This window comes from Spermophilus citellus (assembly GCF_964194105.1).
Source record: "Spermophilus citellus genome assembly, chromosome: 5".
NCBI lineage: Eukaryota > Metazoa > Chordata > Mammalia > Rodentia > Sciuridae > Spermophilus > Spermophilus citellus.
In genome coordinates, this window is record NC_138186.1 from 119,467,160 (window position 1) to 119,493,683 (window position 26,524).

At 38.1% G+C, this 26,524-nt stretch overlaps 1 protein-coding gene across 3 annotated transcripts in view; it reads right to left on the reverse strand.

Moving 5' to 3' along the window:
* The window catches only part of LAMA4 (laminin subunit alpha 4), a 147,788-nt gene that overhangs the window by 54,497 nt on the left and 66,767 nt on the right, over positions 1-26,524 (reverse strand). For all 3 annotated transcript variants that reach the window (XM_081294261.1, XM_081294260.1, XM_081294262.1), the window contains 5 exons: positions 21,478-21,589; positions 18,691-18,858; positions 16,910-17,103; positions 9,911-10,027; positions 2,992-3,140 (listed from right to left, as the gene is read on the reverse strand). In XM_081294261.1, coding sequence (XP_081150387.1) covers positions 2,992-3,140; positions 9,911-10,027; positions 16,910-17,103; positions 18,691-18,858; positions 21,478-21,589 — 740 coding nt within the window. The remainder of the gene's footprint in view (positions 1-2,991; positions 3,141-9,910; positions 10,028-16,909; positions 17,104-18,690; positions 18,859-21,477; positions 21,590-26,524) is intronic.

The following is a 26,524-nucleotide window of genomic DNA, read 5'->3' on the forward strand; positions in this document are numbered from 1 at the left end:
CAGGAAATAGAAAAAGAGGGAGAACTTCCAAATTCATTCTACGAGGCCCACATCACCCTGATTCCTAAACCAGACAAAGACACTTCAAAGAAAGAAAACTACAGACCAATATCTCTAATGAACCTAGATGCAAAAATCCTCAATAAAATTCTGGAGAATCGGATTCAAAAACATATAAAAAAATTGTGCATCATGATCAAGTAGGATTCATCCCTGGGATGCAAGGCTGGTTCAATATACGGAAATCAATAAATGTTATTCACCACATCAATAGACTTAAAATTAAGAACCATATGATCATCTCGATAGATGCAGAAAAAGCATTCGACAAAGTACAGCATCCCTTTATGTTCAAAACTCTAGAAAAACTAGGGATAACAGGAACATACCTCAACATTGTAAAAGCAATCTATGCTAAGCCTCAGGCTAGCATCATTCTGAATGGAGAAAAATTGAAGACATTCCCTCTAAAATCTGGAACAAGACAGGGATTCCCTCTCTCACCACTTCTGTTCAACATAGTTCTTGAAACACTGGCCAGAGCAATTAGACAGATGAAAGAAATTAAAGGCATAAAAATAGGAAAAGAAGAACTTAAATTATCAATATTTGCAGATGACATAATTCTATACCTAGCAGACCCAAAAGGGTCTACAAAGAAACTATTAGAGCTAATAAATGTATTTAGCAAAGTGGCAGGATATAAAATCAACATGCATAAATCAAAGGCATTCCTGTATATCAGTGACAAATCCTCTGAAATGGAAATGAGGACAACCACTCCATTCACAATATCCTCAAAAAAAAATAAAATACTTGGGAATCAACCTAACAAAAGAGGTGAAAGACTTATACAATGAAAACTACAGAACCCTAAAGAGAGAAATAGAAGAAGATCTTAGAAGATGGAAAAATATACCCTGTTCATGGATAGGCAGAACTAACATCATCAAAATGGCGATGTTACCAAAAGTTCTCTATAGGTTTAATGCAATGCCAATCAAAATCCCAACCGCATTTCTTGTAGAAATAGATAAAGCAATCATGAAATTCATATGGAAAAACAAAAGACCCAGAATAGCAAAAACAATGCTAAGAAGGAAGTGTGAATCAGGCGGTATAGCAATACCAGATTTCAAACTATACTACAGAGCAATAGTAACAAAAACGGCATGGTACTGGTACCAAAACAGGCAGGTGGACCAATGGTACAGAATAGAGGACACAGAAACCAATCCACAAAACTACAATTATCTTATATTTGATAAAGGGGCTAAAAGCATGCAATGGAGGAAGGATAGCATCTTCAACAAATGGTGCTGGGAAAACTGGAAATCCATATGCATCAAAATGAAACTGAATCCCTTTCTCTCGCCATGCACAAAAGTTAACTCAAAATGGATCAAGGAGCTTGATATCAAATCAGAGACACGGTGTCTGATAGAAGAAAAAGTTGGCTACGATCTACATACTGTGGGGTCGGGCCCCAAATTCCTTAATAGGACACCCATAGCACAAGAGTTAATAACTAGAATCAACAAATGGGACTTACTCAAACTAAAAAGTTTTTTTCTCAGCAAAAGAAACAATAAGAGAGGTAAATAGGGAGCCTACGTCTTGGGGACAAATCTTTACTCCTCACATTTCAGATAGAGCCCTAATATCCAGAGTATACAAAGAACTCAAAAAATTAGACAATAAGATAACAAATAACCCAATCAACAGATGGGCCAAGGACCTGAACAGACAATTCTCAGAGGAGGACATACTATCAATCAACAAGCACATGAAAAAATGCTCACCATCGCTAGCAGTCAGAGAAATGCAAATCAAAACCACCCTAAGATACCATCTCACTCCAGTAAGATTGGCAGCCACTATGAAGTCAAACAACAACAAGTGCTGGCAAGGATGTGGGGAAAAGGGTACACTTGCTCATTGTTGGTGGGTTGGTGGGACTGCAAATTGGTGCAGCCAATTTGGAAAGCAGTATTGAGATTTCTTGGAAAGCTGGGAATGGAACCACCATTTGACCCAGCTATTCCCCTTCTCGATCTATTCCCTAAAGACCTAAAAAGAGCATGCTACAGGGACACTGCTACATCGATGTTCATAGCAGCACAATTCACAATAGCAAGACTGTGGAACCAACCTAGATGCCCTTCAACAGATGAATGGATAAAAAAAATGTGGCATCTATACACAATGGAGTATTACTCTGCATTAAAAAATGACAAAATCATAGAATTTGGAGGGAAATGGATGGCATTAAAGCAGATTATACTAAGTGAAGCTAGCCAATCCCTAAAAAACAAATTCCAAATGTCTTCTTTGATATAAGGAGAGTAACTAAGAACAGAGTAGGGACGAAGAGCATGAGAAGAAGATTAACATTAAACAGGGATAAGAGGTGGGAGGGAAAGTGAGAGGGAAGGGAAATTGCATGGAAATGGAAGGAGACCCTCAGGGTTATACAAAATTACATACAAGAGGAAGTGAGGGGAAAGGGAAACATAATACAAGGGGGAGAAATGAATTACAGTAGAGGGGGTAGAGAGAGAAGAGGGGAGGGGAGGGGAGGGGAGGGGTATAGTAGAGGATAGGAAAGGCAGCAGAATACAACAGACACCAGTATGGCAATATGTAAATCAATGGAAGTGTAACTGATGTGATTCTGCAATCTGTATACGGGGTAAAAATGGGAGTTCATAACCCATTGAATCAAAATGTAAAATATGATATGTCAAGAACTATGTAATGTTTTGAACAACCAACAATAAAAAAGAAAAAAAAAAACTGTCTCCCTAAAACAGTTTTGACACGTGATAACCGGCTCTCAGAGGGAACAATTAACAAATACATCAACAAATAAGCAAAGCCAGACCTAACCAATTAGCTAATATTGTATCCTAGTAACTCTAGCATGTGGAATTGAATAAAAATTTTCTTCAACTCATGTAGATAAGTGTGTTTCTAAAAGTAGGATATTACCTGCTCAACTCATCAGCTTCCTGTTGAAGGTTCTCTGTATGATCAATAGCTTCTTGGACTAAATCATGACTGAGGTTACTTAGGTTAGATAGTTTTCCTTGTAGTTCGTTTTTGGCTCCATCTATTTCTGCATAAATTCCTGATGCATTCTAAAGAAAAAAATGAAAAATTCAGTGAATTAAATTCAGAAGAACTTAAACATTTTCTCCTCAAGGAACACCCAAAAAATAATCTCGATTCTTCCTTATTATGAAGTTCAGTAAATTTCAAGTCTAAAGTATTAGAAGTTGGGATTTATCTATTTATTTTCCACTCCCTCTTCTCTCCTGATTGCTTTCTTATCATTCAGACATTGCCTGACATTTACTATCTAAGAATAAAATAAAACTAAACAAAACCTTCTGTTATCTGCATATCTCTCCATTACTATTCCACATTTCTATTAGCCAAATCTTTCTCTCCAAAGAAAAAGTTATTTATGTATTTTGTGTCTCTTTTTTCCTACTTTCTATTCAGTCTTTGACCTATTTCAGTCTGGTTTCTACCACATTACCCCATCAAAACAAAAGTTCACTTAATGACAGTCAAGTCACTAAATCCAATGGACATCATTCAGTCTCCTTTCACCTGACTTCTCAGCTTCATTTCCTATAGTTGACTACTCCTTTCTTGAAACTCACCCTGTGAGACAGTTTCCTTGATTTTCTGTACAATCCTAGATGTATAATCTCAGCTAAGGATCACACAGTTTTATGAATGAATGTTCCTGAAAAATCTATGACTTCCGGCCATGTCTGGTCTCTCAATGATAAAAAGAGATTTCCCCCCTCCTGTTTACCCACATAGGAATTCCAAACATTGTCAGTATCGTAAATCAATAATACTTTCTTCCCTTACCCCTATCTGATTCTAAACAGAATCTCTTTACTTTTTTATTTAGAAGACAGAAACTGTTAGTGGGGAACTCTTCTTCCACACTTGTGATGTTTCCTCCCTATGAAGGGGAGTTCAATTAGTGAAACTCCAGACCCCTCTCCTTTTCCTCACTTTGCACCTGAGAGTGGGAGTGATTTTCTTGATTGGTAAATTTGAGAAGAATAACTGTACAGACTGGGCTCAACTCCATCCTCTTTATGGGAGCAAGTTGCCCGCAAAAAATCTGAGTGCTCTACCATCTGAATGTTCTTTGGGCAGAAACCCAACCTGAGCTCAACTGTGGCCTGTCAGGGTGAGTAGAGCTGCCTGTTTCTGGCACTGAGTATCAGTGGCCCCACTTGGCTGAGACCTAAAGCCATTAAGGTGACACTCTTAATATCTGTATTTTCTACTTTAATTTTTGGTTTATTTAAAACTTGCTAGAAAGGGGCATTATCTACTGGTAGCCTCCTCAGAGACTGACACACACACACACAAAAAGAATTTTCTTCAATTTTCTGCCACCATCCTTTAGCCCTGCCCTCCCAAATCTATACATAGATTCATAGCTATACCCACACATATCTACACCAAAACTTTTCTCCTATTTTATAGGAAAAAATATTCCTTTTCTGAATAAGGCACGTTCCTTCATTTTCACAGTGACTGTTTTCTGTTCTTCTTGATCCCTAGTGGCTGGCTCTTCTCAGGTATAAACATGCTGAAGTTTCTCTCTCATTGAACTACAAACAAACAAAATTCTATCCCTTGACTCTAGATCCTCTTCTGGCTTCTTCTCTTGCTTTGATGAAGTACACACCACAAAAATAATCATTGCTAAGGTCCCCAGGGACTTAGCCCAAGGCCAGATCCATTTGATACTTTCCCATCTTTTTTTTATTGGATTTTTCTGATTTGTGACACTGTTGGTCACTGTCTTTGCCTTAAAATTCTCTTTGTAGCTTCTGTTACTCTGCTATCCCCTAACTCTTCTTTCTTGACCAGGAAAGAGACCTTTAAAGTTGGTGTTCCTCAGGGTTTGTCTCCCAGTTCTTTCCTCTCCTCTGGGTAATCTGACTTTTCTCTCTAAGCCCAGGCTTTTAATCTTCTCTGCCATCTTGCAGGAAAGGTAATCTTTCTTTCTTTCTTTTTCTTATTTTTTAAAAATATTTTTTTAGTTGTACATGGACACAATACCTTTATTTTATTTATTTGTTTTTATGTGGTTCTGAGGATCAAACCCAGTGCCTCACACATAGTAGGCAAATGCTCTACCACTGAGCCACAACCCCATACCGAAAAGTGATCTTTCTACTACGTAAATCTGATGATGCTATCTTCCTCCTTAGAATCAGCCAATCATTTTGCAGGGATAAGTCCAATTCCTGAGCATGGCTTCATCAAGTGACCCCTTCTCCCTTGCTCATGTCATTATTTTCCACTATTCCCACCCTACTATTTCCCATGGTCCAGCCTTGTCTGATTGTTGTTTTAATGATGCATATTTTTTTTCTAGTTGCTGTGTCTTTGCATGTATTTCCCTGTCTTGTAATACCTTTTCCTCCTTTTCTGCTCTACTTATCCTAAATTTAGTTCAAATTTTACTTCCTACATGTAGCCATCCCTAACTTCTCCAGGATGAGTTAATGTTACCACATATTTCTGTTACTCATGTGTCCCAGTACTGTAATCACTTTACATGATTATTTCACCAGATTACATAATCCTAAGAGACAGGAACCAATTTCAACATATTATTGTATTTCTAGAATGTAGCACAATTACTACCATATAGGATTTATATTTTATAGACTATATTAAGCTTCTAGCCATTTGGTTGATCATCTGGAGAACAATACTTTGAAAAAATAGTTCAAAATTGTATAAATAGAAAAAATACTCTGGTCATTTCACTTTTACTCATTTATTCATTTAATGAGTATCCACTGTGTTCCAGGCACTCTTTTAGGAGATAAAATATATATGAACACAGTGTGCCTTTAAGGAACCTGTGGAAAATGTAAATAATAAACAAGTGATCAAATAAATAGATGAGCTAATTTCAGGAAATAAAAGTGAATGAGGGTAAAGGGGTCATTTGACTTAAATGGTAACAAGGAGACTAGTCATTTGAAGATTTGTGGACAGCAGGTATAAAAGTTCTGAGACAGGAACAAGCATGGTGTTCTTGAAAAATGAGAGGAGTCTGTTGGGCTGGAGTGTACCGAGCAAAGAAAGGAGTAAGACTTGAGATCAGAGAGGTTAGTGAGAGCCAGGCAGCTTACTTATGGCCTCATAAGCCATAGTAAAATGAGTATGTTTCTTATTTTAAGTGCCAACAGAGGCTTTAATAGGAGAAATAATGTAATCTGATTGTTTTTAAAAGATTTTTCTGCTACCTCATCGAGAATGAGTATTGATGGATAAGAGTTCAGGCAAACAGATCAGTGAGGAGACTTTCATGGCAGTTCACATTGGAGATGAGGAGAGGTGGATGAAGGAGTAGCAGTAAAGATGAAGAAGTGGCCAGAAAGCAGGGTTCATTTTGGAGAGAGAAATAACAGGTCTTGCTGCAGTAGGAGTAAGGAGAAATGAGAAGTCAAGGAGTATTGATTTGAGCAATTGGGTTGTGTCATTTACTGACTTAGGTGAGACTGGGGGAGGAGCAGGTTTTATTCAGAATATGTTAACTTAGATATGCTTACTACGCAATAGATGGAACTGTGGTTTGTGATACGCCACATTGAATTTTGACTTGGAAATGTCAAGTTAGCATTTAGACACAGGAGTTTGGAGTTCAGTGAAGGTGTTAGTCATAAAGGTGTAAACTGTGGAATCATTATAGTGTACAATTATACTTTAAAGTCATGGGATTCAATGAAGTCAAACAGGGAGAGAGTACAGGTAGAAAAGGGGGCTCAAGACTGATTACTGAGCCATTCATTGTCCAGACCAGGGATCAACATGGCCTAGTACAAAGGATAGCTCACAGTCTGTTTTTACAGTCTCAAGCTAAGAATATATTTTACATTTTTGAAGGGTTTTAAAAAAGCAAAATAAAACAAACAACAAAAAACTCCAAAAGGATAAGGGTCACCAGCTGTATTTGATCAGCACAGCCTAAAATATTTGCCATGCAAAGGGTGTACAGAATGTTCTCAGGGATTGGGGTACCATCTGGAGTGGGCTGAGTGGGGGTCTGAGAGGTGGAAACAGCAAATTGAATGACTCTTGAGAGATTGGGCTATGAAGCTGGGCAGAGGTTAGAGGGGATGTAAACGTTTTTAAAAATATATTTTTTCAAAAGCTGTTCATTGTTGTTTTTTAAAGGACAGGAGATTCTAGAACAAGGTTGTATGAGTAATGATTCAGAAGAGTAAGATTTGGATGATATAGAAGGATGATTTCAGGAGTGAAGCTCTGCAACCCTGTCTTCAATGCAAGGAGGAATGGGATTCCCAGCACAGGTAGAGAGAATGCATGGAAAAAAGGGATACTCATTTATAAGTGGGAGGTAGAAGTGTGGATACAGACAGAGGGACTGGCAAAGTTAGGGAGGAGAGATGAGGGTAGTTCTCTTCTGTTTGTTTCTAATTTTTGCAGTGAAGCATGAAGCAAAGTAACCATCCAGAACTGATAGAAAGGGAGGGGGTCTCCTACTAGCCACATTCACCTGGTGCAGCCATGAGGCTGGGGATACTTGGTATTATTGGAGATGTAGGTTTAGCATTCTCAGGTGAATTCAGCACCATGGGGGCAGGTGGATATGTAAGTTAAAGGTATTTTTAAAGAATTACTATATTGTAATTTTAGCTGCTCAAGGAGATGAAAGGGGTAAGGTATATGAGGTGAGGTGGTTTTATTGTCAAAGAATTATTGGCTTGAGTATTCCAGGGTAAGTGAGATAAGAGATGGTATTTAGGGAGATAGGGGCTTGAACCTGAGATTTGGGAGGAGGAATTGATAACAAGATCTAGGTGTGGTCACAGGAGGAATAGCAGATGTAGACTGGAGGAAAAGCTTGTTGGAAAGAAGCTCAAGGAACTGGAGGTCAGAGTTGGTGGGCTCATACATAGGGATTTTGATGTCACCAAGGATAGTGAGGGGAGTTGGGGCAGAGAAGAAGAGAGGGAACTTGGTGCTTAAATAGTCAAAAGAATGAAACTAGATCAGATGATTTTAATCTGATATCCTTTCAATGACAATAATAATGAACTAGAGTAATTTCATGATAGTTTGTTTTGCAGCATTTTATTGGAAAATTTCTACTTTTAGAGAGTGTGGCTTTTATTGCTAGCTTTATTTATGTACAACTTTTTGAGTAAAGAGTGAATAGAGTGAATCTAGATCAGCACTTTAATAGCCTCTCTGCAATGATATCTGTGCTATCAAATATACTAGCCACTACTTAGGACTTGAAATGTGGCTAAATCAACTGAATAATCAAATTTCTAATTTTACTTAATCTTAAGTAATTTAACTTTAAAGTAGTCATCTCTAGCCAGTAGTAACAGTATAGCATAAGAAACTTGAAAACATTATCACCTGATCTTATTTTTATAATGCCTGCTAACTTGATAGATTTGAATATAATTTGGTTATTCTTTTGTGATTCTGAGTCCCTGTTGCAACCTGCTACAAAAACAACCCAGTGGAACTCCTGTGCCTAATAGAAGAAAAGTAGGCCCAAATCTTCATCATGTCAGATTAGGCCCCTACTTCCTTAATAAGACTCTTAAAGCATAAAAAATAAAATCAATAATCAATAGTGACACGGATTCAAACAGAAAAGCTTCTTCTCAGCAAAAGAAACAATAAGTTAGGTGAATAGAGAGCCTACAGAATGGAAGCAAATTTTTACCACATACACATCAGATAGAGCACTAATTTCCAGGATATATAAAGAACTCAAAAAACTTAACACCAAAATAATCAATTAATGGGCCAAGGAACTGAACAGACACTTCACAGAAGAAGATATACAATAACTCAATAAATATATGAAAAAATGTTCAACATCTCTAGCAATTGGAGAATGCAAATCAAAACTACTCTAGGAGCTGGGGTTGTGGCTCAGCAGTAGAGCACTCGCCTAGAATGTGCAAGGTGCTGGGTTCAATCCTCAGCACCACATAAAAATAAATAAATAAAATAAAGGTATTACAAAAAAAAAAGCTACTCTAAGATTTCATCTCAGTCCAGTTAGAATGGCAGCTATTAAGAATACAAACAACAATAAGTTTTGGTGAGAATGTGGGGAAAAGGCACTCTCATACATTGTTGGTGGAACTGCAAATCAGTGCAACCAATATGGAAAGCAGTATGGAGATTCCTTGGAAAACTTGGAATGGAACTGCCATTTGACTCAGCTATCCCACTCCTTGGTTTATACCCAAAGGACTTAAAAACAGCACACACTACAGTGATGCAGCTATATCAATGTTTATAGCAGCACAATTCACAATTGCTAAACTGTGGAATCAACCTAGATGCCCTTCAATAGATGAATGAATAAGAAATTGTGTTTTATATATATACACAATGGAATATTAATCAACATTAAAAGAGAATAAAATCATGGCATTTGCAGTTAAATGGATGGAGTTGTAGAATATCATGCTAAGTGAAGTAAGCCAATCCCAAAAAACCAAAGGCCGATTGTTTTCTCTGATAGGGTGAATGCTGATCCTTAATGGCGGGGGTGGAGGGGATCATGGGAGGAATGGAGGAACTTTGGTTAGGGCAAAGAGGAGGGAAAGGGATGGGAGCAGGCACGGGGGCAGGAAAGACTTTGGAATGAGATGGGCATCATTACCTTAAGTACATGTATGAAGATACGAATGGTGTGACTCTATTTTGTGTATAACCAGAGACATGAAAAATTGTGCCCCATTTTTTTGTAGTATGAATTGAAATGCATTCTGCTGTCATGTATAGCAAATTAGAACAAATAAATAAATTAATTAATTAACAATAACTCTGAACATATTGCTCATGTTCTTACCTTTATTATATCGTCAAGTTCCACAAGAGTCAGACGAGGTGTCATCAGAGAATCTGCAGATGTGCCCAGAGAAGTGTTCACCACTTCCATCTGTTCTCTCACTCTCTCATATTGTCTCTGGAGTAAGGAAAAAGAAGGAAGAGAGGTAGAGAATGTGTCTTTAGAGAAAGCATCCTGGAGAGTAGTTAATGTTAACTGGGTTTATGTACTAACCCCATAACGTAATTGCTGTGCACCTTTGGGGAATATGTTACTTATCTGATGCTAATTTGTCTCATTTATAAGGGGGATAACAAAGTATGCACTTTGGGAGATTGAAGTTATTAGTTGTAATTATGATTGGTTATAATTATCACTTATAACATCATCATCTCCAAAGAGTTGACATTTGACTCTTTTCTCCATTATATAAAGTGGGATGATAGGTACAGGATGGAGCATAGGCTCTATATTTGCTTATATAACTGGAAAATGATTTTATTTAAAAAACATATAATGTGCCAACTTTGGGCCTGGTAGAAATAGTAGAAATAGTAGCCATTTGGACAGAAACAAAGTATATATAATATGATCCTAAAATCCTTTAAAAAAATTAAAATAACCCTATTAGCAAAGCTTAAAATTGTGATCTTCATGCCTCTCTGAGTTCTTTGTGTTTGATGCTTACATTTTTTGAGAAGGGAAATTGCTAATACATTTTCTGATAAATGTCTAATTTCTACCTTCACGTTTGGGTTCTAGAGGCAGGCAGGTTGTGATTCTGAAGAAATACGGAGCTTTAAATGAATTCAGAGTCTGAAAGCAACACAAAATAATCTTTAAGATGGAAAAGTAAAAGATTCATTTTACAATTTGAGGAAAATGTGAGTTGAAGTTACTTTATAAATAGTAATTTAAATTAGATTTGAAATATATGTGATGGTATACCCTAGGCTATCATAGAAGTGATTATAGAGCTAGACATAGAAGGAAATACTTTAAAACTTTCTAAGTTTGTCTTAGTGTCCTTTCTTACTCCCTACAGTCTTTCTCAATTTAATGAAAAGAAAGAATGGGGTCCATCTTCTCCAGATACATTGCTGCAGGGGTAAATGGAGGTACAGAAACAGAAAAGAATCGTATTTGAACTTCCTCTTAATGCACGGACATTAAAAACAATGTCCCCTCAATATCCATCACGCTTAATTCAGTGTGATTGTCTGGGGCCAGTTATTACCTCTATAAGGAGAGGTCATTATATGGTTCTCATTAAATCAATAGTGTAAAGTATGTGTGTGTAAAGGAAGGGAGGAGGAAAAAATTGACATTAATTAGCTTTCACAGGGCTGTTTTCCTTTTATTGGTTCTGAGCTGCAACACCTTCTGTAAGGAGTGTTTATAAGAGAATACTCCTAATACTGAAATCAGAGCTGAACTTCAAAACAGTGTGCTACCAACACTGCATGGTGAGCTTATATGTAGTAGTTGGAAAATGATATGCTTTAAGCTAAAGACTTTTCCTATTTACTGTATATAGCATTAGACAGAAATCAAATTAGCTTTTAATTAATAAAGATTTTCTTCCCATAGAAAGATGGTCAACCCGAACAAAAGAAAGTTTTGAAGACTAATAATTATGAAAATAACACAACTAATGCTATCCAGCATACATCAGTATTCATTTCATATTTGCAAAAGGAAAGAAAAAAAAATCCTGATCTAAAAGTATTTAGCAATAGTCCTGGTAAAGTAGAGCTTTGGTTATGAGAATTCCTGAGCAGTGCCTTTTAAAGAATATTTTACCTACTTCAAAATCTGATCCTCATCTTATACTTGTCTGATAAATAATTTTATCATTCTTTTGGGTTAAGAGTAGAATGACAAAATAAATAATGTAATTATTTGTTGTGTGGTTACTATTTGCACACATCAGTGTTGAATCCATATGGGTGTTTTTGGTTTTGTATAAAGTCTGACACTTTGATGTCATTCTTTTCTGACGCCACAGGTTTAATGGTACAATGTGAAATTAAAACAAATCACTTTTGTAATCTGATTGCTCCGTGCCCTTTTCATTTATTTGTTCATCAACAGATGTAACAAATGCAAGACATCCTGCTAAGTGACAGGAAGATGTAATCTGTGCAAAGTAGGAGGATGCCCTTTGGATGCTTACAATCTAGTAAGGTTAGACTAGATGCATAACATAAACACACACACACACACACACACACACACACACACACGACACAAACATAGAAGTTATATGCCAAGTGCAATGAAGCTTGGTGATCATTCTAGAGGTACATCCTAAGGTTGTATCAATGTAGAGGAGGGAGGGACTCCTACTGGTGGTTAAGTGCTTAACCTAGGAGGAACTGATACAGATAAACAAGTGAACATCTTTTTGATGGTGTGTGTGTGTTTGTGTGTGTGTGTGTGTGTTGCCTAGTTTTCACTAATTTCTCAAAAGGAGTTTCACTGAAACAATGTGAGAACTGTTGGACTCTAGTAAGAAGGTGAGGTACTCTGCAGAGGGAGCCTTTTAAAGACTAGGTTTAGATCATTTCCATTCAGTCTTGGCCCTCCTTCCTCTTTAGCCTTTGCAGTTGGCATTAGCCAAAGTTCCACCCTTTTTGCCTTCATCCCCCCACCCTGTGACTTTACCCCAACCCACCACTTCAGTCCTTGAAAGCAATCTGTGGTCCATACTTGTACTCATAACTGAGCCCACAGCACAACTTTCACATTGGAATATTTCCAAATGGAATGATGTGAACAAAGGACACAACATTAGCAAAAGAAACAAGAAGAAAACCCATACAATCTCCAGCAGCATTGTGGGGGAGTCAAGAAACACTCCTGGAACATAGATGGGCTCAGATCATGGCTGGCTGGATGATTTACCATTCTTAGGTAGGAAGCAATTGAAGGGTATTGATGGAGTTTTATCACATAGCTTTCATACAATTGTAGACATGCCTTGAAATGTGATCTAGCAGTAACCTGAAGATGACAGCAGGCAGGAGGCAACTCAAAAGGTCCACAAGTGAGGTGTAGTGGGCTGGAGTGATCACTGCTCATAGAATCATTGAGGGGAGCTGACCTAGAGCCTGGGGACTTGAATGGGAGAAAAGATGCCTCAACAGGAATGGAAAAATTAGAAATGAGGAAGTGGAAGAAAAAGCGTTGACAGAGCCAGGCCTGGTGATGCACTTATATGATCCCAGTGAATGGGGAGGCTGAGGCAGGAGTATCACAAGTTTGAGGCTGTCCTCAGCAACTAAGTGAGGCCCTGAGAAACTTAGCAAGATGCAAGATCCTGGTTCAAAATTAAAAAAAAAATTAAAAGGGCTGGTGAAGTGACTCAGTGGTTATGTGTCCCTGGGTTTAATCCCTGATACAAAAAAAAATTGTTAATAGAGTTTTTAGTGGGTAATAGCAGGGCATAGCCATGTAGGTGGCTATTCCTCAAACATGTAAGTTTGCTATGGGCTCAGTTATGAGTACAGATATGGACCACAAATTGCTTTCAAAGACTGAAGTGGTGGGTTGGGGTAAAGTTACAAGAGGAGAAGGGATGAGGGCAAATTGGATGGAGCATTGGCTAATGCCAACTGCAAAGAAGGAGGACCAAGACTGAGAAGGGCATGGAAATGCCTCCTTGCATTGCTGTTCTCTTCCTGAAATCCTGCTCAGGCTGTTCATTTGTACCAGTAGAAGAATTTGTTTAGCAAAGCTAAAATGAGGACTACCATCTGTTTGAATCACAAAAATGCCAAATTCCTGGTATCCACATGCGTAGTTTTTTTCCTTTAATTGTGCATAAGAAAAGTTTAATTAAAAGCTATTTTGGCATCTATTTACTTTTAGAACTGAAGCCTTTTCATATGGGTAACACTATTCACTCATTGCTTATTACAATTACAAAGTCCAGCATGCCCAGATGCACACACTGATATTTACCAACCACTAGCAAATCAGTTGTTCTGTGTTATGTATGTATTTTGGGACTCAGTTCATGTGTATTACTATTCTGTGTTTAAAAAGGACTTTTGACAACATAATCCAATCCTAAAAGTAAATACATAGAAGACTGAACAATTAACACACAGTATACTTGCATGTGTTCTTTAGCATTCTATATAGAAGACAAAGCACTTTGCTGAGATTAATGACTTGCAATCTGAAGTGTGAACCACATATAGTTTACCAGTACTAGTAATAATAGGTATCCTTTTTTTCTTCTAATAAAACCATACTTCCTGTGGCTAAGAGACAGTTCTAGTATGTCTGGGGTTTCCTATGGGCCATTGCTTACTCTTGTTCAATAGGGACTGGCCTGGGTTGGCAGGGCCACTTCTTCCTTTAGGGCTCTTAGTATTGAACATGGTTTGGGGTCTTCATCAGTGAACTCCTGGAATTGTTGCATGAGTTTATAGTGTTTTTCTTGTTTTATGTAAATACTCTGAATCCTTTCTTTGGAATAGGATGGTACTGTCCTAAAGGTTAGAGAGATGGGTTTAAATCTCTCCAGAATCACTTATTACTTAGAGCTGAAAATAGATTTCTAATAAATTTGGGCACAATTTATCAAGGTGACAGTGTTTTACAAATGGAAAATCCTTATATGTTTTCATTAAAGCAACAAATGTTGATTTACTGTTCTTTGTCCTAGGCATTGTGATAGATGCTTTAGGATTCAAAGATGAAGAACATATATTACCCGGTATCTTCCCCCAATTTAATGGGAAAGACAGAGATCCATCGGCAATCACTATTCAGAAACAGAACTACACACAAGGCATTATGAGATTGGATTATGGGATAGGCCTGCTGGAGTAGGTGATGCTGAGGGAATAATGAAAAAATGAGTGGGTTGCCCAGGTGAAGAGAAAAGAAAAAGAGGTCTCCAGTTAGGTGTAGTGGTGCATGCACACCTGTAATCTGAGTGACTTGGGAAACTGAGGCAAGAGAATAGCAAGTTCAAGGCCAGTTTGAGCAAGTTAGTGAGATCCTGTCTCAAAAATAAAAAATGAAAATAAATATGCCTGGGGTTCTACATCAGTGGTACAGCACTTGTTCTGCTAGGCCCTGGGTTCAATTGCTATCCCGCCTACCCCCAACAAAGATTTCCATTCCAGGCAGGAGGGATTATGAGTAGTTTGCTTCTGCCTGAATGAGTATGGGTGAGGCAGAAGCAGCAAGAGACTGAAGAATCTGGGAGGGGCAGATCAAAAAGAGTCTTGCATGCTGCATGAAAGATCATAGACTGTCCTGTAGAAAAATGTCTTTCAAATGTTGTTAGCCATGACGCAGACTAAAAAGTGTGTTACAAGCCAACACATAAGCAAAAATGTGGTGAAACCATACTATGTATGTTGTGCTTTGATATTTTCTATTCTATTTCACTTTCTTTTCTTTTTTTGTTCTTTTTAAAAATGACAGTTACAATAATCCAACTTATTTTATAATCCACCAAATGATTCAAAAGCTTTATTATTGAAAGCACTGTTAACTGTGGCAAGGAGAAAATGAGAGTCAATCTCAGACCTGTGGTTTAGACAGGCCACTCTGGCAGGTTAGGGAGATTGCTTGGAAGGAGGAAGAATCAAGGGGAGGATGAAACTTTTGGTTGAGGAGTGATGAAGGCCAGAGAAACTGTAGAGGGATGGAAAACCGAGAAGAGATAAGACCAGTCGTGGTGGCACTTGCCTGTAATCCTAGCGACTGGGGAAGCTAAGGCAGAAGAATCACAAGTTTGAGATGAGCCTCAGCAACTTATCAAGGCCTTCAGCAATTTAGACCCTGCCTTGAAATTGAAAAATAAATAAATAAATAAATAAATAAATAAATAAATAAATAAATAAAAGGACTGGGAGTATGACTCAGGTAAAGTGCCCCTGGGTTTAATCCCCAGTACCAAAAACAAAAACAAAAACAAAAAAACCCATTTTCTTTTTCAGATAATAAAATTGGGAGGATTCTGTTCTTGCATGGATGTGGAAGGGGAAAGAGAGAAACTTAGAGGAAAAGGTGAATGACTGCCTTAAAACAATTTTTTTTGTGTGTTATACATAATACTTTTATTGTGCAAAATAATCATGTATTCACTTAACAAATGCTATGCTGACCATTATTATTCTAAAAAATATTGGATAAGAGTTCACTCCTATTAGAACACAATGGTGGTGAGTATAACTTACTTTTATTAGGGAAATTTTGTAGCAACTTACCAAGGGGCAGAGATGACTGAATATCAGGGAAGAGAATTTAGTTTAAGTTGATTTATCAGCAGTAAAATTATATTACTGAACTGATGGGTTTGCTCACAGCTGTTTTCTATTTGTTCACATTGATTTCTCAGGCTAACAGTCACAAATGTGAACATATTTGCATGTGTCATTCCTATTAGAAGATGACCTTTTTCTATGGTGGTGGTTGTAAGTATGTGTTGGAGTGGACATGGGACCACCAGTTCTCAGCCCTCTCATTGTGGGTATCCCAAGGGATGGTCATCTCTGCAACCTATGGCAGTGTCTGGGACTTTCCTCACCTCTGTATTTGCATGGCCTTGGCTTGAATTAGTGTCCCCATCTCTGCAGCTGCTGACCAGCCAGGCTCTGAGATTTGCTTGTCATGTCTTTCCAAAAATAACATAGCATGTGTAATGTGCCTTTCCAAAAATCACGCATAGTATTGCTCTCAATATTAAAATTTATACATCAGAATAGTGCACTGCTTACCCACTCACAAGAACAACACATCCACACCCATGGACACAACCACCTGAACAACCACATTCTTAGCAAAGCAAGAACAAAGCAATAATCATAGCTTCATTGATTTTAGGTACACACACTTATACTACTAATTTATAGTAGCAAAAATATGCCCATATTTAAAAATATGAATATTTAGATGTATCAAATTTTAATAAATTTACATCACCTGTCCCTTCTTGGTGTTACTTCGTGTTGCCTATGCCTGACACACATTTACATTTACTGTCCACTGTACCTTGTGGTCTCGCTGCTTGGCTGCCATGGCCCTGTTCATGTCTTCAGCATCCCTGACATTGTCAAGAGCCTGGTCAAGTGATTCCTGGAGGTCTGATAACTTAGCATTGTAGTCATCCAGCTGCTCCAGGACAACAGGAAACAGAGAGCGAGTGTCATTATGCAGTCTTTGCCAGTTCTCAGCCTGGGTCAGCACTGGGAAGAAATGGAGACAGAAACTCAGTCTGATCTTCTCCTGTCTCCTCCCATTCTTCCAGAATTTAATAAAGTTGCAAAATTTTCTGGCTGTGGCTTCTTCAGTGATTGAGATTGCAGTGGACATTCACAAAAATAGCCTTACATATTACATTTGTAGTACAAATTCTGTTTCTTTTTTTTCTTTTGGATTTGTGAGTCCCTGGACAACAGTTAGTAAAAGAAGACTTTGATTATTTTTACCATAGAGGTTGTTTTATGTGGAAACCATGTCATTATGCTCCACATACTGTTACTCACATTAGTAATAATTTTATCCTATAATGGGGACTTGGATATACTATAGTTTTTACTATTTAAAGTAACCAACATTATCTTGGCAGTGCTAAGGTAAAAGGTTATGATATTCATAACTATTCATTTTCTGTAATGTCTCCAGGAAACTGTTTTTAGTTAGCTCCTTAAGTCAAACCCAAACCATGATTTTGGATAGAATAAAGATTAATTGGCAATGATATGATATTCTTAAACTTTGTGTGTGTCCTTTATTCTTGCTCAAGGGCACATGTGTTGACTATGTGCCTCAATTCTATTTTTCTTCAGGGAATATTGGTCTGTATTGCTGAGGTTTACATTTTATTTCATTACTGTGAGGAGAAAAACGCAAGTTCATGGATGAGTAAAGAAAGTGGTTGAAAATGCATTCATGAAGTAAAAAGAGTCAAAGTGGGAGAGGTGACTGGCGTCATTCCCCCAGGACAGTCTTGTTCAATTCCCAAATAGGCAAAGAGCTTGGGAGCATATGGCTGTGACTTTAGAGCTCTAGCTTTCTTACTGTGGGCCTCATCCTAACTCAGAATGGGGCCTGGGATTCTTCTCTGGTTCTCATTTCTGCTAAGACTTTACATACTTGTTACCATAATAAGCTTTTATGCCAATAATACTATTCTTCTATTGCATCCACAATAATTTCTAGCAGAAGCTGGCAGTAATAATTGTAGGAAAATGACTAGTGCTTAACTTTTAACCCTTTTTGTGCCATTGAATATGTTTGAGGTGGATTGGTAGATAGTAATTGGTAATTGATCAAGTCATAGGTTCAACAATACTACTCTGGTTTGGTGTCCACATTCATCATTAAAGGAAGTGTTAAATTTCTACTTAAAAGTTAAAGGAGGTTAAAAGTGATGAAATACCTTTGAGGGCCCTCGGAACATGAATGTTGCTGGGTTTGCAGCATTTGTCTTTTGGGTAAAATTTCTCTTACTATCGTTCTGGGAATTGCTGCCCCTGAGCCTTCCTTCTGCTAAGTCCTTACTTCTTCATAAAAGTAACAATTCTATAGATTACTTGAAGAACTTCAGCTGTTTCTCAAGGACTTAAAGTGGGGCCTGGACCTAAAAATCTTGGTCATATAGCCAAGCTGCCTTGAATGATTCCCTGAAGCCACAGATAAATCCTACATAGCTCTGAATATCAAAAACTGGTTGCTTAATCAATTATTGCACACAATTACTGTGTGTCCTCTCCTGGACCCATGACAGAAGCAGGTATGTGCTGGGTCAGCCAGGAGACAAAGACACCTACATTCATGGGCCTCGTCGGCCTCCTCATCCACGAGCTCTCGATGGGTGAGGAACGATGGGCGGCGGCGAATCTCCTCAAGCATCTTCTGGGCCAGCACCAGCTTCTCAGAGACTTCCTCTGGGTTCAGATCCTGCTCCTCCCCATAGTAGAGCATCTTATTGTTGATCTCTGAAAGGAAGAACATGGTGAAGCAGGCATCAGGGAGGGAAGATGCCACTGAAAGTGCAGAGGAGTGAGGGATGGTGGCCAGGCACAGGGCTGATCCTGAAGCAGAAAGAGGCTCATTCATAGAAGCAGCCAGTGTTGTGCCATGAACTGTGAGCTTCAGCTCATCACAAGTTCCAAGGAGGAGTAAAACCCAAGGAAACCACCCTGCTCTGCTTCAGAATGGGAACACACTGCTGCAATGCCCATGGGGCCTTCATCCTCTCATCTGGTTTCCACGGCAATTAGAGAATGTTAATATTTGAAGTCCAGAAATCTGGGGTCTTTGATCAACCTTTATAGAAATATTTAGCTTGGAGCAGATGTTTGGAGGTATCTCCTACCATATGTGGGATGTACTGGAAGTATTTTGCACTTCAGCTAAGGATTTAACAAACTCTAAACCAAAATGAGACCATTTGGATAATCATTTAATGAGCCTTTCAGACTAGATATAAAATATGGATTTGTTATAGTATGATGTGAGTTTTTGCTCATTAGTTTTTTTGTATTTGCTGTCTGCAGTGACATTTTGGGCCATTTTGACTCTGGATCTTTTTGCCCCACTTCTGTAAGCAGGGTGGAAAATTTAAGAACCAAAGAGCTGAGGCTCAGAGGGACCAGGTGACTTGTTTAAACAATAGTGCCCAGAGCTGCATGCAGAGCTGGTACAATTCTCTGACTCCTTCATTCCAACTATGTATGATCAGAAGAAAGATACGCAATTGCTGCCTTGTCATATGGCAGCTCTGGGAGGAAGCATTTCATCTTCCTGGCAAAAATGAAATTGTGTGTTATAGGGTTTACTATGATCTATGTGGTTGATCAGATAAGATAGGTAAACAAACACTGGTGTCACACAAATCACACCAGGATAAGGGGCTGTATTTTATATGGATAATAGCTGGAAGGTCACCAGCAGCTATTTTAGAGGTGTAGAGAATGAACAGTGATAAACTATGGGTGTTGTAAGGCATCCCTGAATTCGGAAGGAACGCAGATAAGTTGAGGGGTGCAGTTTTTAAAGCTGTAAATACTACTGAGAGAGTTAGAGGGAAATCAAGATATGTTAAAAAACTATGAAGGGATTAAACATTCACTTTTTAAGTAAGGTCTAAAATACTAAGCTCTGAAAAAAACTAAATACAGACTTTTTCCTCACATTCATTTATAGCACTTGCAATGCTGGGCCCTTTAGCATTCTGATGCAAATATTATGTTCACAATTTTGGCCTATTTTGTTTTAGTTATGTCTGGTTTGGATTAGAGAAATGAAATATAGACAATAACATTTTTGCCTTTGGTCTTTGGAGACCGTTCATGCATTATTTTAAAGAGATTAAAAATGATAAAAGTGGCTGTTTCCCATTTACATTTCTTTTGTATTTTTCATCCTTTCTCATGCCTAAGGGTCAAATAAGAAGGTTCAGATTCTTTTCAAATGAAACACCTTAGAATCAAAATTTGGGTTTCAATAGCAATGGTGAATTATTTTCTCTGAATGGCTTACTAAGGTCCTGGCTTTATTTGCTGCCTAAAGGGGCATTAATTTCTTAATTGGTTGAAGTCATCTTATTTTCTAGGTTCAAGCATACTTTTTTTGAACAAATAATAGTAACTTTAAAATGCTATGAGATGAGAATATTCTGTCAGGACATTCAAAAACATGAGCTCATGTGGGTGGGAGTGGGGAGTTGAAGTGCATGCCTTTGTTTTTATTGTGTATTATAGGCACCAAAAGAAACGTAGCAAATGATTCATCTTGGCTTTACTTGATAGCCTTTTACCTGCAACCTGCACCTGATACCTCAGCATAAAGATATGAATCTTCCACTGTGGGTCTCTTTACTGTTATTGGGCCCTGAGATGTACTTGTTGTTTCATCCAACCCTAAATATATAGTATAATAAAAATTGTGAAAATACACATATACTGGATCTTAGCAGATTCTACCCAAGGAAAGTCTCTATGATAGAACAAATGCAATCTGTGTCTGTTAGAAAATTGAGGGTGGCTCTAGGTAAGCTATGAAGGAAACCTCCAATAGAAAGTGTTAACCTATCACAATGCTTTAAGGTAAAGAAATCTCACATGGCCCTTCCTTTCTCTTCTTCTGGGTTGGGGATCTGAGCAAGTTCTGCCTGATCTATGGGAAACAGTATCACAGAAACAACTCAAGGCATTTTGAATTGGTTTACTACCATGCAAAAGGCAATTTTCTTTTGTCTGCAAATAACAGAAAAAAAAATGTGTGACTCCTACTCAACTCTTTCATTTTAGAGACACATAGCGGTGCACTTTCCTCTGCTGGAAGGTAATCTGGCATTACACTTCTGTGAAATGCCTGAAAAGGGAATGATTTTGTACATTTATGCTTGAACATCAACAGATAGTAAATAGGGATAGATGCTCAGAAATCTTGGATAAACAAACTTGAAATGAAGACCTTATGTAAGTTTAAATCTATACTGCTCTTAAGTTCCTGGCACAGAGTAATCACTGAAAGTAGCCATTATTTTTATTGTTATTAATAAAGTGTATGTTTCTTTACCATTAAGTTGAACTAGAAGAGAATATATTTACCTTGGATTTTATCCCTCATCTCATGGGCCTGCTCTGCAAGCTGAGTTGCATGGTCAATGGTATCTGTGCTTTCCTTCTCAACCAGTTGCCCCTTTCTGGAGGCTCGACTTTCCTACAAATAATCCAAATGAGCACTAGATTAAATATACGATAAAGGAACATTGTATATGTTCATGTGGGCATAACACATTAATTTCATAAACATAAATTTTCCTGGCAAAAGAATATTCCATCACACAAAATGCTCCCAGAAGTTAAGTTTAAAGGTTGATGTGATGACCAGTTTTAGGACCACAGAATGCTATAAAATCAGATGCTACTCTTGTGCCATAAGTCACAGTTCAATCCAAACCAATCACCTTTCATATGTAATTTATCCTTTGAATTGTTGTTGTATCTCTAGACACCAGACTATGAAGTGACCCATGTCTTGTGATCAGTTTGACATGTGCCAACTGAAGAGCTTAAAGTTTCAAAGAGAATACTCTTGAGAAAGTAGGCAGACCTTGAAGTGCTGTATGCATCCAGTAGCTCCTGGGTGGTCCAACCACTGCTGAAACTGAATTACCACAGAGATTTAAAGGATTATGCTCACTGGGCTAACTGCCGTTTTCAGAGCTTCACTCCAAACTCCCATCAACATGGATGGCACTTGTATACAAATAACTGCTCAAGCAGATTTGGCTCAGTGTGAATGGAGCTCTTCTCCCAGGAGCCGATTCTGCTCTCTCAACTTGGAAGCTTCTGTTTCAGAGCTCCCACATAGTATTTGTCAGAATTAAATCCTAATTCCAGCGTGGCTTCTGAAGAAAGTGTGTGTGGGGGGTTGTGTATGTGTGTGTGTGTATGAGTGTGTGTTTCTGTGTGTGGTCAAGGACAGAAGTTGATCTAATGGCACAGACAGAGTTCAAGGCTAGGACACTGCCTTGTGTGAACAGCGTGGGGGATGTGCACTTCCTTTTGGTATTTGAAAGACCAATTCCTGGGTTATATTTAAGAGGAGGAGGGGTTATTCTGTCTGCATTTGGTAAAAGCCTAGTTGCCTCCTCTGGTGCTTTTGTGGCTCACCTCTATAACAAAGGACTGTAATGCCTGCACACATTGCAGGTGGGTTGGCTGCAGAGAGCACTTTTGGATCCAGTGTGCAGAAGTGGCTGTTCCAAATCCCTTTGCTCTCACACATTGTTCCACCCAGAGGATTATGCCACGGTATCATCTGGAGTGTTTTTATTCTTTCCAGGTATGACCCAAGTAAATAGTCTCTATGAAGGTCCAGGAAGAGAATGAAGATAAGGTATCATGGCAAACACAAGCATGGAGGCTTTTTCTCAGGCAAATCAGTAACTCCTTCACACAAAGCAGTGCCACTGGGGTTGTGAAACTCCACGTGTAAGTAGTATGGCCATTAGTGCTTTCACAAGCTACGTACTCTCTGAGTGAACACTATCTTCCAAGTCATTTTGTCCTTCCCCCAATTCCAGTCTTCCTCCTGATTTGTTGCAAAGATTTCCAGAGAAAACATATTTGTGGGCCATTTTATAATTAGATGATGCATAAGATAAAATGTATCTTATTCTTGATGTCCCCTTCTCCCTGCTAAATATAGACACAGATATACAAAACATTTAACAATTTTTAATAAGTTTGTATTTGATCCTGTTTAGAGTTATATTTACAAAGTACAAAACTCATAGTTTTAACTTTGGTTTCATACTTCAAAGGAAAATTCTATTATAATTTCTCTGTCATCAACCTTATTTTTGATATAGAAACTGCGTTCAAGTGATAAGAAATAGCTGGAGGATGCCTATGTATGAAAATCTCTTCTTCCTGACAAGCACCAGAGGGCGCTGTGAGACATAGAGATGAATAGATGGAGTTCTAAAGCTCTATAGATAGATATAAAAGACCCAATCAGTTGCAAAGGGGAATATTTATTATTTTAAATTGCAAAATTCCTGAATTTAATAAAGCACACCTTATTGTGTTTTATTTTTTTCTGTAACTTTGCTATGGGGGGGGAATACTGATGTGGGCATATCATAAAACAGGTATATCTTGCTTTAAGAAAAGCTGAAATGAAAAAAAAATTACCTCACAACTATAAACTGGTTGATGATTTCCATTACAAAAGATTAATCATTTACTCAACTCAGCAGTGAATTTTTCTTGTACTTATTATATAAAAAGTGGCAAGAAATCTTTGGTCATATAGTGGTGCATAAAGAGTAGTGTACACAGAATAGTGAATCTAATAACACCAACCTGATGAAGTGAGGATGATACCCAATATCTAGTAGGACAAAATATTTTATTTTTTAAATTGGGATTTTTTTTTTCAAGTGAAAGGGAGAAATTTTAGTAATTACTCCGAGACATGTAAATGGGCTAGTCTTGGACAAACTAGTAGTAGGAATGTTGGTGTGCTATTTTAGAATCTGAACAATGATATATACTTCTGTGTGCTTACCTCCCTCCTAAACATTAATCACTTTCAAATATCTTTCCAGCCCTGATGTGTTCTCAGAGCTGCAGACTCCAGTCTCTAAATGCCTTCTGGGCATCCACAGATAACTCATTCTTAAAATGTCCCGAGTAACCTGTTTTGCATTTTTAATCTTAGTCCTTCATTCATTTGAGACAGAGCTTCCCTTCTTTCTCCTCAATTGGTTACCAGGTCTTTTTTCTTTCACTTGTCATTATGGCTTCTCTTCCTCTTTCTTACTACCACAGTGTCAGTCCACTCTAGTATATTGCGAATTCTTTTCAAATGAAAGCAAGACAGCAACAAACCCCTCTCTTATCTAGATACTGTGGCAGTCTCTCAACTGTGTCCTAGTAATCTGAGTCTTCACTATTCAATCTATTACCCATGCTGTAGAAGAACATTTCCAAAATGTGAATCAGGTCAGCTGTTCTGGGTAAATACTTCCATGACTTCCAAAGTCCACAAGATGAAGTCTACGTGTTCTTGAGCATGGTGGGCAAGGTTCTTCATAATTTATACACTGATAAGCTGTTTAGCATTATCTCCTGATATTTGTTTTGGCCTTATGCAAGACCAAGGTCAAAATTCTTCTAGTACCAAACAAATATTATGTTGCTTCACATTCTTGCATTGTAGTACTTTCCACTTGCTTGGATATCAAGATAAACTGGTAGTCTTTCTCAGTACACAAGTCAATACCTTCTCTAAGAAGCCTCTTGGTGTATCCCTGCTGAAAGAGTTCACTATTCCTTCCTTCCAGCTATCCTTCAGCTTCACTGCCTCCATTGCTAAATGTTATGTCACAGTTGTTTTTACAAGTCAATTTCCTACTAGGCCATTGAAAGCAGGGCCTTCTATTCACTTTAGTATCCAGGTATAGAGTCACAGTTCTGGAAGAGAAGTACAAACTGCCGTTTCATCCTGCGTTTTTGGAAGAACCAGTAATGAAGCTCAGATACTTTCGATATACTTTCCTTTTAGTCCTGAGGATGTCTTTGTGTGAATTGATATACAGGGAGCTTTTGCTGTAGCTGATGGAATAGGAAGAAAAGCAGAGAGGGAGGTGATGGAGAAGTAGAGGGGATGGTATAGTACTCCATAAACCATACTTGCAGACTGGGATCTGTGACTCCAGGCTTTGCAACCAACACCCCTTCAAGATCCAGGCAGTGAAGAGCAGCACAGAGATTGGGAAAGAGCCACCATCTCTACCTTTGCAGAGTGGCAGGGGCACCACTCTAACCTTGAGCCTGGTGGCTCTGGGAACATAGGAGAGTGAAATGTTGGCATAATCTCTGGTATTTTCATCACAGACAAGATCAAGAGCAGCAACAGGGAGCTACTTTCAAGCCCTGGCTGTTTGGAACACAGACGGAAGGGTATCCGTTAAGGAGTTCCCAGAAGTAGGTGGTGGGAAAAGGCTGTAGGACTTTCCAAATGGGGGTTGGAGGACTTAGATATGGAGGTTGGCACAAAACCAGTAACTTGAAGTGGATATAATTTGCAAGATTTGGGCCACATGAGACCCATGTGACAGATAATTCACAAACAGAGGTATTGCTTGTTAAGTTCAAGAGGCAACATTAATGTGATTTTTATTACTGTGGGAACATTGAGTAAAACACTTCATTCTACTTAAAGCTAAATATTAGTTACTTTCTTGACATAGGCATTCTGTGGCAAAGCTTTTCTTAAATTCTTCTAAGACATAGTCATGGATTTTTCTAGACCAAAGGCTTAAGGATGTTTGAGACATCATCAGGAACAGCTCTGGGCATTTGTTTTGAAATGTTTCAGCATGCTCTTGCACCACCAGGACTGGAAGAGTCAGATGTTATTTTTGAATAAGAATTGGTGAGAACAGCTGGGTGAAAGTTCCAAGTAGCTTTATCATCAACATCCTGCTTTAATGGTTGGATCTTGTCACCCAGGAACCTTTTCTACTGTGATGTCACTTTTAAGCTTGCATTTTTTCCTCCTGGTGAATGCCTGCATTGAACTTACCTTTGAAGTGGGAAGACTGCACAACAAAAGGATCAGTAACACTGTCTGAGCTGTGGGAGGAGCTAATATGGGTCAAAACATTTCCTCGAGAATTGAGACACTTTTGATAAATTCCAACCATGACACCAAAAGGAATTAACAATGAGTTTTCACAAAGATTTTTTTCTTAGTATCTCCTTTGAAACATAAGGAATTTCACTGTTTTTCAAATGCTGGTGGTTGGATTAATAAGAACCATTGCTCAAGAACTAGGGACACAATTTTCATATGCATTTTAAAGAAGGTAAATCTTTCAAGGGCGAAACTGGAATAATTTACATTTTTAGAAGTATAATCTCTTAAAAGTTAAGGAGTTCCAAGGTCAAAAGAAAGTACCAGGGTTAGGTTAATCTCTATGATTTATTTGTTTACTTATTTATTTTGTGGTGCTGAAGATTGGATCCAGGAATCGTGTGCATGCAAGGCAAGTGAGCCACTTCTCCAGCCCTATTTTTCATAGAAAAAAACCTTTGTTTTGAAGAGTTTTGACAGTTTATAATGTCAAACACCAGGGCC